This window comes from Pelophylax lessonae (assembly GCF_965119305.1).
Source record: "Pelophylax lessonae genome assembly, chromosome: 2".
NCBI lineage: Eukaryota > Metazoa > Chordata > Amphibia > Anura > Ranidae > Pelophylax > Pelophylax lessonae.
This window is the reverse complement of record NC_138769.1, coordinates 547,489,955-547,504,674: the sequence shown is the minus strand read 5'-3', so window position 1 is coordinate 547,504,674 and position 14,720 is coordinate 547,489,955. Positions and strand designations below refer to the sequence as shown.

At 42.9% G+C, this 14,720-nt stretch overlaps 1 protein-coding gene across 1 annotated transcript in view; it reads left to right on the top strand.

Moving 5' to 3' along the window:
* The first annotated feature begins 9,369 nt into the window (after positions 1-9,369).
* Positions 9,370-14,720, top strand: part of CPB2 (carboxypeptidase B2) — a 78,336-nt gene continuing 72,985 nt past the window's right edge. The window contains exons 1-2 of the mRNA XM_082246895.1: positions 9,370-9,515; positions 12,652-12,690. Coding sequence (XP_082103021.1) covers positions 9,448-9,515; positions 12,652-12,690 — 107 coding nt within the window. The 5' untranslated portion in view covers positions 9,370-9,447. The remainder of the gene's footprint in view (positions 9,516-12,651; positions 12,691-14,720) is intronic.

The following is a 14,720-nucleotide window of genomic DNA, read 5'->3' as shown; positions in this document are numbered from 1 at the left end:
TTGATTTCCGAGCTGTTCGATCGCCTTAAAGGGGCCACGGTCTTTACCAAACTCGACCTGAGGGAGGCCTATAACCTCGTAAGGATCAAGGCGGGCGATGAGTGGAAGACCACGTTTAACACCAGGACCGGTCATTATGAATCCTTGGTTATGCCCTTTGGGCTGTGCAATGCGCCCGCAGTCTTTCAGGAATTCATCAACGATGTTTTCCGTGACCTGTTGCAGCAGTGTGTGGTGGTCTATTTGGATGACATCTTGGTATATTCTGAGTCCATGGAGACCCACATTCTGGATGTCAAACGAGTGTTGCAACGGTTACGAGAGAACAAGCTGTTCGGTAAGCTTGAGAAATGCGAATTTCACCGATCCCAGGTAACCTTCTTAGGTTACATCATTTCCGCTGAGGGGTTCTCCATGGATCCTGAGAAGGTTTCGGCTGTCTTACAGTGGCCCCAGCCCAGTGGTCTTCGCTCCCTGCAGCGCTTTTTGGGCTTCGCCAATTATTATCGGAAGTTCATCAGGGACTTTTCCATGCTAGCCAAGCCTCTCACGGATCTGACCAGGAAGGGCAGTAATTCCCAGGTCTGGCCGCCCGAGGCCATCCGAGCTTTTGAGGCTCTAAAGTCCGCCTTTGTGTCAGCTCCGATTCTGTCGCATCCCAACCCTGGGTTGCCCTTTGTCCTCGAGGTGGACGCGTCTGAGACGGGAGTAGGCGCCCTTCTGTCTCAGCGTAGAACACCAGAGGGTCCTCTGCTTCCTTGTGGGTTTTACTCCCGGAAACTGTCTTCCGCGGAGTGCAACTACCAGATTGGTGACAGGGAGTTATTGGCCATCGTGCAGGCTCTTAAAGAATGGAGGCACTTGCTCGAGGGTTCGGTGGTTCCGGTCCTCATCCTGACGGACCACAAGAATCTGACCTACCTCTCTGAGGCCAAGAGATTGACACCACGTCAGGCCAGATGGGCTCTGTTCTTGTCACGTTTTAATTACGTGGTCTCCTACCTACCCGGTTCCAAGAACATCAGGGCGGATGCCTTATCACGGCAGTACTCCGACCTGTCCAGGGAGGAGTCGATTCCGACTTCGGTCATACCTCCGAATCAGATCCTGGCTGCCATTCGCACCAGCCTGACCTCTCCCCTGGGTGAGCAGATTTTGGCGGCTCAATCTGGTGCTCCCTCTGGGAGACCCAACGGCAGATGTTTTGTGCCTGAGGAGTTGCGCACTCGGTTGTTGCGAACCTACCATAACTCCAAGACCGCGGGGCATCCTGGAAAGAATCAGCTGTCCTGGGCTGTTTCACGTCTGTTCTGGTGGCCTTCCCTACGTTCCGACATCGCCGCATATGTAGCGGCATGCTCCGTTTGTGCCCAGAGTAAGTCTCCTCGGCACCTTCCGTTGGGCCTTCTGCAACCCTTAGCCACCGGGGAGCGCCCATGGTCACACCTGGGGATGGATTTCATTGTGGACCTCCCTGCATCCCGAGGCCATACGGTCATTCTCATGATTGTGGATCGGTTTTCCAAAATGTGCCACTGTGTTCCTCTCAAGAAGTTACCCTCTGCACAGGAGTTGGCCATGATTTTTGCCAGGGAGGTCTTCCGGTTGCACGGTTTGCCCAAGGAGATTGTGTCGGATCGGGGGAGTCAGTTTGTGTCCAGGTTCTGGCGCGCCTTTTGCTCCCAGTTGGGGATTCATCTCTCCTTCTCCTCGGCCTACCACCCTCAGTCCAATGGGGCCGCAGAACGATCCAATCAGGCCTTGGAGCAATTCCTTCGTTGCTATGTCTCCGATCACCAAGACAATTGGGTTGACCTCCTGCCTTGGGCTGAGTTTGCCAGGAACACGGCGGTGAACTCTTCCTCTGGGACGTCTCCCTTCATGGCCAACTATGGGTTCCAACCTGCCGTGTTACCGGAGGTATTCTCTCCCCAGGATATTCCGGCTGTGGAGGATCACCTTTCCGTCCTACGTGCTTCTTGGGTACAGATCCAGAGGTCCCTTGAGGTCTCTGCGCAGCGCCAGAGACTCCAGGCTGATCGCAGACGAGCGCCTGCTCCTTCCTACCAGGCCGGAGACCGTGTATGGTTGTCCACCCGCAACCTCAACCTTCGAGTGCCCACTCCCAAGCTGGCGCCTCGCTTTGTTGGTCCCTTCCGAGTGCTTCGCAGGGTAAACCCGGTAGCCTATGCCCTTGCGCTTCCTCCTGGCATGCGGATCTCCAACGTGTTTCATGTCTCCCTGTTGAAGCCACTGGTGTGTAATAGTTTCACTTCCTCGGTTCCTCGGCCTCGTCCGGTCCGAGTGGGCAATCGTAAGGAGTATGAGGTGAGCAATATCCTGGACTCACGCCTGGTCCGCGGTCGGGTGCAGTTTTTGGTTCATTGGCGTGGTTATGGTCCAGAGGAGCGTTCCTGGGTTCCCTCCGCAGATGTCCATGCTCCTGCCTTGCTCCGAGCTTCCCACGCACGCTTCCCTCAGAAACCGTTCTTTACTCCGCGGAGGAGGGGCCCTTGAGGGGGAGGTACTGTCATGGTCTTACCTTCTTGCTGTTCTCCTTCGTTTGACATGTGCTGGCGGCCATCTTGGTTTCTGGGTTTCTTGTAGCCTCCCACCCTGCGGCTCCTCCTTCCCACTGGAAGGAGCTGGATGCCTAGCTCATATATATAGGAGGTCTGTGGCTTCAGTTCCCTGCTTGGTCCTCCTGTGTTCACATGCTTCTAAGACTGCTGCTGCTCCTGGTTCCTGTTCCTGGCTTCGTCTGACTACCCTGCTGGTTCCTGATCCTGGCTTCGTCTGACTACCCTGCTGGTTCCTGATCCTGGCTTCGTCTGACTACCCTGCTGGTTCCTGACCCCTGGCTTCGCAAAAGACTCTGCATCAGTTTCGCCATCCGTTTGGACTTTTGCTTTACAGCTTGTTTTTCAATAAAGCTTTCTTATTTTCACTTATCTGTTGTTGTACGTCTGGTTCATGGTTCCGTGACAATATCACTGTTTGTTCCTTTGCCTAAGCCTGTAGGACTAGGTGCTATACTGACACTTTGTGGAGCAGAAGCAGTGCTCCTCTTCCATAGGACACCATGAATACCCTTTGCTACATGTTGCCAGTTTGGGTGTCACCAGGTTACTTCACCTTCTCTCAACTACCAGGATATCTTAAGTACTCCATTAAAGAGGTAGCTGAAGGCCAAAGGCTTCTTTCTTCTATGACAGACTACAACATATCCTCCCCCCTACTAAGGGACTAATCAGTTAGTAACCTAAGTACAAGTGCCTACACCCAGGGCTCTATTTACTGGCTGAGAAGGTTTAAGTATTCAATAGTTAATAGTTTCATTAATTTAAGGACAATGTTGTAACTTGCTGATCCACCTGATATGTGGTGTTGAGGCACAAAGGCACAAAAAGGAGTGGTGTGACACAACAGTGGTCACCCCTCTACCCTCCTCTTGCCCGTTCACATAGGTTTCAAGCTGAATAGAGAGTTATTTAAAAAGTATTTATATCCTACAGTCAATTTTTACTTCTGTGTCACTGTCTTATATTGTTGCTGTTTTTACTCCTGTAAAACTTCCTCACGGGTTACATTTATACCACTGGCAATTAATTCTTATAACCTTTCAGTAAACACAATTCAACTTTTTCACTTAAATTGTGTGTGTGTGTCTTTAATTCTTTGACTATCACCTGAAAAATGTCTGAACCCAGTGTGACAGAGGTGCTGGAGGACTTGCACGGTCAGGGTAACCAGTGGGGTACAGATTCAGCAAGCGGCCCTCACGGGGGTAGTGCTACATTCATATCTGACTCTGACTCACTAATATTCTTCCAACCAACTATAATGTTTACAAACCTCAACCTTTTTTTGTGAGAAACAACTGTTTATTGGAACCTCTAGCTAAGGACAATGCAGTTCCATCTATGTATATAGCTTATGTTGGTTCTCTAGTTTATTGTTTTATTGTTATGCTGCCAGCTTGTTACCATTGCTTTTTTTACATTTCATTTTCTGTATTTCCTTCCTATTTCTGTGATGTAATTTCCATTTCCTTTTATGTGAGGTCCTGTATCCTTACTTCAAAACACACATTTTGACTCCCTTAAACATGTAACTATCACATCGACTGCATTGTATGGTTTGCTTCAATATTTTGCAGGCAAAATGTTCCTGGATGCCAAGTGTTTGGTGAGTTGATTATCTTATATTGTCTGCAGTGATTGTCTCTGCTGAATTCAGGCCAGGCATAAAAGTCTTAAGCCTTGTACTCACAGGCTGAATATTGGCCAATTCAATAGAAACTGCCTGACACTCGGCCTGTGTGTACACCAGCCTGCTGGAAAACCTGCTTCCGATCGGCATCTAATCAGTGGTGGAAGTAAATGGCTGTGAGCGCTGACCGGTGTGTTCTGGCGGGGGGCATTCCCACCGTCAGAACACAATAGCTCAGTGGGGAGATTGCTGTACCAACATCGGAGTTAGTACAGTGAACTCCTCCGGAGCTCCTCAGTTTTTTTTCATTCAGCCGGTGGGTTGAACGGAAAAAAAAAAAAAGAATTGTGTGTACCAGGCTTCAGAAAGGAACAAGGCACTATTACAACAATTGGATTCAGAATGCATAGCCCATGGCCCTCTTCAGCATGTCATTACTGAACAAGCTTGAATTAGATAGGGCGGTAGTATAGCTGCCATTGACTCCCAAAGTAAAATGGACACAAGTAGAAAATCTTTCTGGGTGTTTACAATAGGAAATCATTTGAAGGGAAACTATAATGGTTTGGGGTCAAATTTAGTTTTTGTTTTTCATTTTATGTTTTTAATCTAAAGTTTTGTAATACAAAACATTTAATACAGAATGCAAACATTGTACAGGATTCACAGAGCATTGTGGGTTATCTAAAAAGCAGTAGAAGTTGTTTAGTCTCAGACTCTGTCTCATTAAAGCGGAGTTCCGGCCTCAAAAAAATGTTTTCAATAAAAATACCCGGGACAGTAAGGGCTAGTGCATTTCAGCAATGATAGCCTCTGAACTGTCCCCGGGTTCACTTACCTTTTAGAAGAAATACTTACTTTGAAAATGTATTGTCTAGCACTGCCATCTCAGGTGTGGGCAGCTGAAGCTGGAGCGTCTTCTTCTGTGTCCTCTTCAGTGACGTCGGAGTCCCAGAATGCCCTGCACCAGCCCTGCTCGTCACTTCTGGTGCAGGCGCAGGGACGGCGCAGGCGCATTGACTCCTGGGATCGATGACGTTCAATGCAAGCAGGAAGTCACGTCACGAAGTGGAAGGAAGGTAAGTATATTTTCTTCATAAACAAGGTAAGTAAAGCAAAAAAAAAAAAAAAATTGTGATTATCCAATTCTTTTTCAGGTTACTTAGAGCAAGCGGATGTCAAATTTTAGTTTTGAGGCTGGAACTCCACTTTAAGAGCTCTTTCACACCATGTGCAGTGACCTGTGTTAATCTGAATCGATCAACGCTGGGGCATACAGAAAACAAATGCCTGTTATCTGCAATGTTCATAGCATGATGCTGCCTTGAGGTGGGTTGCAGTGTGTTGCATAAAGTACAGGCATGCTGTAATTTTTCCCAATGAACTGGAGCTCATCTTAAATTGACACTAAACTGATATTTTTTTACCAAATTAAGTAAATTCAATATGTATAACTATAATAAGAATGTACCTTCTATCTCTCTTTGCCTTTGTTTTATCTTTCAAATGTAAGATTGTTTCTGCTGTTCTCAGACTTACTGTTCTAGGATGGCTAGGTTTGTTCTCTATGCCCCCATGTGTATGTAAACTTAGCCACCCTTTCCTGCTCGCCCCTGGGATGGACTACACATTAACTTGCAGGCACATTCAGCTCTATGGGAATTGCAGTACTCTTAGAGCGGAGCATGTGACCAGAAAGAATGGCACCGCTCCCTCTTCACTAGTAGCTGTGAGGCGCATCAGCGGAGGATAGGGAGAGTGCACAGGAAATAAAGTAAACCCGAAAACAACGGTAAGAGACAGAAAAAAAAAAAGGGCCATGTTATACTTGATATGTTAAAAAAAAATTATGTAAAAGAAAAATTGAGTTTAGTGTCACTTTAAGTCACCCTCAGTCACTACACCGCAGTTCTACTGTGGTGCATGGGAATGAATGAGATCATTTTGACATTTTAATAAAGTTAAAAATAGACAAAAAAAAAAAGGTAAACAGTGCCTTTCATTGTAACAATGCAAGAACCATCCCCCATAAAGCACGTACACATTGAATGCTGGCTCACACACTACAATAGATCATTTTAGCATGCAGGCTGGTGTGGAAGAGCCTTAAATTAAATCCCTGTGGAGGTCTCTGAACGCAGGAGGTAGGGAAGGCAGGAAGGGAGGAATCACTCCCTAACTTATTCACTTGTCTATATATTGCAGCTTGAGCTATTGAACTTTGTAAGCAACACCTGCTAGCTGGAAATTAAAACATAAAATAATAATTTGCAGTTTTAAATACGTGTGAATCGAAAAACTTTTTTAAAGAAAATATATAATTACTGGTATAATTCATGATTTTAGACTATAGAAACGTTTATAAGCTCAGAGTTCTAACCATGTATCTGTGTTTGCATATATGACTGCAGTTACTAAAAACTTTAGAGCAGTAAGGATACTGCTGTAACTTCTGCAAAGAGGAATGATTGCAGTAACTAAAAGATTGGATCTTATTTAGAGACTGGCCTAAAAGATAAAGTACAAAGATCACTTTTTGGCAAACATTTGTTTAAAGTGGACTTTGCTGTCTGCCGTTGATTTGAGTAATACTTTTTCAGCAGGCAGAACTACATTGGTAACGTGAATATATATACAAAATGCACAACCCAGATCTTTATTTTTATTATTTGATCTAGTATTTTATCTTGTAATTATATTTTCGTCTAACAGCTAGACGCGTTACATTTATTCTGACATTCCTAATGACTTAGATGTCTCTCCTACTGTTTAAGAACTGATTGGGCCCTGTACTTTTATTTTGTAATAAAAGATCTGGAAATCCACATCATCCCTTGTGATTTTCATAGCCTTCGTTCACACAGGCATGCTTACTCTCCCCAAAAAATACTGTAGCTGCTGACTTATGAAGACACCCACCTGTCCAGGGATTCAGCAATGTCTTCACCTGACATTGTGATGTGTCCCAGAAGACTGCTAGGGAAGGAGGGGCTGAACTTCCGGCTCAGATCACCGCAGCTCGTCTGACCGGAAGTGGGCAAATCAGGCACCCCCTCCCCCCAAAAAGTGCCAAATGTGGCAGTGGAGGGGGGTGGATGCAAATGGGAACTTCTCCTTTTTGGGTGAAGTTTTGCTTTAGGTGTATACCCATATATCCAGTGCATCTGTGCACAAGCAGTCCCATTTGGAACACAGTGGCTGCACGGACACAACTGCTGCTCCCAATTTCACATCTATGTGGGTGTATGTCTCTGAACTTCCACTGTCTGCGTTCAGCGACACGCACCCACATGGCTGTCAAATAGGAGCAGTGGCTGTGTCCATAGCAGCAGCACCTGTGCATCATGTGCAGAAAGCACAGGCGCCACACGGATGTACTGTAGTAGAAAAATTCTCCTGCGCTCGAGTAAAATATGACGGAGGGAAGAGAGATACTTCAGACTCAGGTGGAAACACGCCTATGGTCTTGCTGCCCCCCCAGGATCAAGGGTATCCAGAACCAACTGGGAAAAAGACAAAAGAAAAGGGGCGCACCGACCTAGTGCATTACCACTAAAACCATTTATAAAAATGTAAAAGTATGTAGTATACTCACAAAGCAGGGGTGAATGTACACACATCAACATAATGTACATAAAATCTCCAAGGTAGCCAAGGTCCCACACGAAGCTTAAATGGCATGCAGTTGGCTCTGAGGAAGGGGGCTCGCCCCTGAAACGTGTCAGCCCAGCCACAGCAGCCCCATACGGCACACTGCATGCCATTCAGCTTCCTGTGGGACCTTGGCTACCTTGGAGATTTTATGTACATTATGTTGATGTGTGTACATTCACACCTGCTTTGTGAGTATACTACATACTTTTAAAATGTTATAAATGGTTTTAGTGGTAATGCACTAGGTCAGTGCGCCCCTTTTCTTTTGTCTTTTTGCCACACGGATGTACACCTGGGTGAACAAGGCTTTAGTATCAGTACTCTTTTCTCCTTTATTTTAAATTCCCTGCAGTCATTGTGTTGTAATATTTCATTTCCAATTCAATAATTAGAAAATAGTTGTGCACAAATAATTATTTATTTTAAATGTAGCTCAGTGAAGTGAAGATCATGTTTAACTACCTCAAATGGCTGAGGTAGGTCATTTAAGGGTTTGGGGACCCCCTTATAGTTAAAGGAGGCCCCCAGATTCTGATAAAGCCCTCTGCTCATAGACCCATACAACAACCAGGCCAGATTTGTAGAGAAGAGGCCCTTGTCCTTATCAGCATGGGGGTTAAGGTGCTTTTAAGGGGGTGTCTTCCTGGCAAGGTACCTCCCCTCGTGTTGAGGACACATGGTCTGGTATGGTTCAGGAAGGGTGGGGCCGCATGCTTGTCCACCCCCTTTTCTGCCAGGTTGCATGCACGGATAGGGGTCTGGTATGGAATTTGGGGGGACCCCATGCTTTTTTCTTTTTTTTCACTGTACAGGTACCTTTGTTTACATTCACCTGTCATCTGGGAATCCTAGGCTGACAACTCAATAAGCAGTGCAAGGATTAGTCACTGGTTGTTAGAACGCCGGCCCCCTAACAATGTACAAATAAATGTACACATTAATTAAATGGCAAGTGGCTAGACCACAACCTAATTAAAAAAAGCATTTTTTTTTGTTAGTGAATTGACTTTTAGATCAGTTTATGCAGTATTTACCTTGCATTTCTTATTTTTACAGTAATTACCTTATAAACCGATAATGAACTGACATTTTCAATATGACATGTGGTGTTTAGATCAAATGAGTTACTTGATCCAAATATCACATGTGATATTGCTTTGTGAATAGAGCCCCAAATGAGTACATTGCTGTGTCTAAAATAGGCAGTATAATGAAATCAGAAACTTTTTAGTTAAAATTGTCATTAGCAGGTTAATGACGGGGAGAAAGGAGGAACTAGGAAAAGCAAAATATAAGCAGATTCAACGTTTAAAAGGTATCTACAACTGGCTTTGCACTTCTAATCCTGAGAGTTGGTATCTTTGTTCTGTGATGTTTGGTTAGCGTGACAAAATACTGGGAGACAAACCAAAGAATTCTGAAAGGGTGACGGATTTACCAAAACAAATTCTCAGTGCTGCAATGTGAACCATACTCTTTAAAATTTAACTGAAGTGCAAACACTCCTACAGACCGTAGCAAGTGGGTGACTCTTCTAACATTTGGACTGCAGATAGTAAAGGTACACCCAACTTGCTGGAAATGAAGACTTGTTTATTGGTAGTTATATTTGGCCTTTTATTAGTGGAGAACCAGGTGATTTCTTTAAGGTAATGTTTTTTTTTATTCTTTTCTCATAGAGCACCAAATTATAACTGAATGATCATAGAATGTTAATCCAGAATACTAATAATCTCTTAAGTGGATTTTAGGGACTCGTATATAAGTGTAAAAAGTAATGAGACGCATTAACCAGTAACCAATCTGACATGCACCAATTTAGAACAGTCAGAACAGTAAAAGATGGATGTCAGCTGGTTGCTAGGGGTTATTTCACTTTACGCACTCCTCTTTACTACATAATACAAAGGCAATACTATAGTATATTAGGAAGTCAAAAACATTTCTATGTTGTTGTTAGTATGTAAAACTAAAGGGACGGGGACTAAAAATTGCAATTTTTCTACATTCATGGCAATGCCTAATTAAAGTGCACCAGCAAAACATTTTTTTATTTTTTTTATTTTATAGAATAGGAAAGACATAGTAATAAATTGGAGGTAAAGCTCCTATGAGCCACCCATCTCAGTCAAACCAAAACAGTTACACAAAACAGGATTTCAGAATAAATATAATATAATTATAAGAAAGAATTAGGTTAGGTTTTTATTGCTGTCTATGTTCCCGCTGGGAAGTTTTACTTTAACTTTTTGTCCTGTTGGCCATTGTCTCCAAAACAGAAAGTGGGGGTATAGTTGTCAAAGGAACGTGAATGTAAATCATCTAGTGGGGACAGTGACAGCTGTCTAAGATTTCCTGTTGTGTCTCTAGGACAGGAAATGTCTGGAAATCTACCCAGCAGGACACAGACAGCAGAAAAAAAAATAACCCATCTCTACTATGTCAAAAAGAAAAAAAAATGGCCTGCATATACTTTGGGAGCAAAGATAAGATTGCACAATGTACTGTTAGCTGTTGTAGATGTATATGAATAACATGCATTCTTTTCAAATGAAGTTTATTTATTTATTTATTTATTGCCACAGTAAGTCCAAAACTTTTAAGTAAATACACAGAAACAGTCTAGATTATGCCGAAGTGTAATGACAATGCTAATGCAAACACAGCGGAATATCCTACTAATGAAAATATATTCTAATTTAAACGGCTAATTAAAAAAACAACCCCAATTCCAAAAAAGTTCGGACACTGTAAAACTCCCAAAAAACAGAATGCAGTGATTTGCAAATCCCATATGCCCATATTTTATTCACAAATAGAAAAAAACAAAACATATCAGGTGTTTAAACTGAGAAAATTTATAATTTTAAGAAAAAATATGATAAATAATGGCAGCAACATGTCTCAAAAAAGTTGGGACAGAGGCATGTTTACTACAGTGTAGCATCCCATTTTATTTGAACAACACTCTTTAAATATCTGGTAACTGAGGAGACCAGTTACTTGATAAAGAATTCTAACTGCTTAACAGCCCCGGGTCTTTGTCATATTTTTTATTTCAAGATGTGCCAAATATTTTCAGTTGGTGAAAGATCTGGACTGCAGGCAGGACAGTTAAGCACCCATACTCTTCTACTATGAAGCCTTGCTGTAGATGCAGAATGCGATTTAGCATTGTCCAGCTGAAATATACAAGGCCTGAAAAATACAATGTCTGGATAGGGGGCATAAGTGCAGCATTGATGGTACCTTTCCAGGTATGCAAGCTGCTCATTCCATACGCATTACTGCACCTCCATACCATCAGAGATGGAGGCTTTTGAACAAAGCGCTGAAAACAAGCCAGAAGGTCCCTCTCCACTTTTGTCTGGAGGACACAGCACTCATAGTTGGCAAAAACAATGTCAAATGTTAATTTGTCTGACCACAGTACAGTTTTCCAGTTTGTAAGAGACCATTTTAAATGAGCTTTGGACCAGAGAAGACAGCGCCATTTTTTTGGATCATGTTTAGATATAGCTTCTTCTTTGCATGATAGAGCTTTGACTTGCATTTTTGTTTTTTTGAGTAATTCCTGAGCCCATGCAGTGATGTCCATCACCGAATTATGCCTGTTTTTAATTCAGTGCCCTCTAAGGGCCTGAAGATCATTGACATCCAAAATTGCACTTTGACCATTTTTCTGAAATTGTATGACAGCTTTTAGATACAGCTTTTCACAGATTGGTGAGCCTCTGCCCATCTTTATTTCTGAGACACTCTGACTCTCTAAGATGCTCTTTTAATACCCAGTCATGTAACTGACCTATTGCCAAATAACATATCTAGTTGCAAAATATTCTTCACGCCCTTCCTTGTTAGTAATACTTACTCTGTCAGCTTTTTGTTGTCCTGTACCGACTTTTTTGAGCTGTGTTGCATCCAACAATTTCAAAATGACCTTTTTTTTTCTTAGCATTTTCTCAGTTTAAACATTTGATATGTTTTCTATTTTTCATGATGAATAAAATATGGGTTTATGAGATTTGCAAATCATTGCTACCTGCTTTTGTGTAGATTTTACAGTGTCCCAACATTCTTGGAACTGGGGTTGTACTAAAATTAGTTTAAAAAAAAAAGACTTTAATGTATAGTGCATAAAGAAAAGCTCAGCTGAGCAAATTTGCAGGCTACCATTGCAGGAGTCTCCTTTTGAAAATATGAGATGACTGGCTGTCATATGGGTCCAAAGTCTTCAATAATTTCTACTCAGTGACCCAAAGCATATATGCAGAGTTGGAGTTCTGACTTTTGTGCAACTTTTTTAGCTGCGTGTTTATTTTAAGCCAGCAACTTACTGTAATGAGTTCAACGACAGCCAAAACTTGCATTTTTAGAGGGAGGTCAGCAAATGCATTCTTAGTATTTCTCTTGCTGAAGGTCTTCTTTAATTTAAACTAGCAAAAGTCTGCCTGCTTGTTTAATGGGATGAATAGATAAGAGCGCATCAATGCAGTGACAGCTAGTAGACAAGTGTGCGTGGCTGCAGTGGCAGCAAGGGAGGTTGAGAGCATAGGTTTAATGGCAGCAATGGCAGTTCTGGTGAGTGTACTGTATATATGCATGCCAGTGCACTGATTTCATTTAAACAATTGTGTGTTGGTGCAGTAGCAGTACATTTATAAGGGCTTCAGATTTTTTTTCATTTGAATATCCTTCTTTGACTTGGACAGTGACATTTTTTTCTATTTAATTATAGAACAGTCACAAAGTGGTGTTTTTAATTTTATCTTTTTAATATTTCAGAATTCCAGTGGATCCTACAACATCTTCTCCTACTGAACTGTAAATATCATTTTTTTAGATCAAATTGATTATAGAATTATGAATTATTATAGAACAAACTGAGTCTAACCTAGAGAGCACTGGAAAGAAAACCAGTGGAACCATCCACACCAATCTATGAAATGTCATCTGTCTTTACTATGGACAGTACTGTATTGGTTTGTACTAGCAAATTGGTGTGTATGTATTTATTTTATTTATATTATTATATACAGTATCTCACAAAAGTGAGTACACCCCTAACATTTTTGTAAATATTTTATTATATCTTTTCATGTGACAACACTGAAGAAATTACATTTTGCTACAATGTAAAGTAGTGAGTGTACAGCTTGTATAACAGTGTAAATTTTCTGTCCCCTCAAAATAACTCAACACACAGCCATTCATGTCTAAACCACTGGTAACAGAAGTGAGTACACCCCTAAGTAAAAAATGTCCAAATTGGAGCAAAAGTGTTAATATTTTGTGTGGCCACCATTATTTTCCAGCACTGCCTTAACCCTCTTGGGCATGGAGTTCACCAGAGCTTCACAGGTTGCCATTGGAATCCTCTTCCGCCCCTCCATGACATCACGGAGCTGGTGGATGTTAGAGACCTTGCGCTCCTCCACCTTACATTTGAGGCTGCCCCACAGGTGCTCAATAGGGTTTAGGTCTGGAGACATGCTTGGCCAGTCCATCACCTTTACCCTCAGCTTCTTTAGCAAGGCAGTGGTTGTCTTGTAGGTGTGTGTGGGGTCGTTATCATGTTTGAATACTGCCCTGTGGCCCAGTTTCCAAAGGGAAGGGATCATGCTCTGCTTAATTATGTCACAGTACATGTTGGCATTCATGGTTCCTTAAATGAACTGTAGCTCCCCACTGCCGGCAGCACGTATACAGCCCCAGTCCATGATACTCCCACCACCATGCTTAACTGTAGGAAAGACAAACTTGTCTTTGTACTCCTCACCTGGTTGCCGCCACACATGCTTGACACCATCTGAACCAAATAAGTTTATCTTGGTCTCATCAGACCACAGGGCATGGTTCCAGTAATCCATGTCCTTAGTTTGCTTGTCTTCAGAAAACTGCTTTCTTGTGCATCATCTTTAGAAGGCTTCTGGAAGGACAGCCATGCAAACCAACTTGATGCAGTGTGCGGCGTATGGTCTGAGCACTGACAGGCTGACTCCCCACCCCTTTAACCTCTGTAGCAATGTTGGCAGCACTCATACGTCTATTTCCCAAAGACAACCTCTGGATATGACGCTGAGCATGTGCACAACTTCTTTGGGACACCATGGTGAGGCCTGTTCTGAGTGGAACCTGTCTTGTTAAACCGCTGTATGGTCTTGGCCACCATGCTGCAGCTCAGTTTCAGGGTCTTGGCAATATTCGTATAGTCTACGCCATCTTTATGTAGAGCAACAATTCTTTTTTCACATTATTTTTCTGTGTTGAGTTATTTTGAGGGGACAGCAAATTTACACTTTTATACAAGCTGTACACTCACTGCTTTACATTGTAGCAAAGTATAATTTCTTCAGTGTTGTTACATGAAAAGATATAATAAAATATTTACAAAAATGTGAATGGTGTACTGACTTGTGAGATATTGTATATAAACAGCATGTTTTTTTTTTTTTTTTTGGGGGGGAGGAGGGGGCAGCATCCTAATTGTTTTCTTAAATGGCTTGTCCCACAAATGTTATCATTTTGGCATCCACTATGGCAGGCCATATATGGTTCAAATCTCAGCAGGTTCAGCAGGAACCGGCTGAGGTTTGAACTGTGTATGGGCAGGCTAAATTTACATTTAAAGGGGTAGTATACCGCTTTTTGCGACTTTTAACTACAGGTAAGCCTATAATAAGGCTTACCTGTAGGTACAATTAATATATCCTAAACCGGCATGGTTTAGAAGATATTATCACTGCATGCAGCCGCTCACGCCGGAGCCGCCGAACCCGGAAGAGACGCCGGGGGATCATGTCAGCTCCCACAGCGGTGTCCGGGGGTCCGTGTCGGGGCTTCGTTCTAAGGTA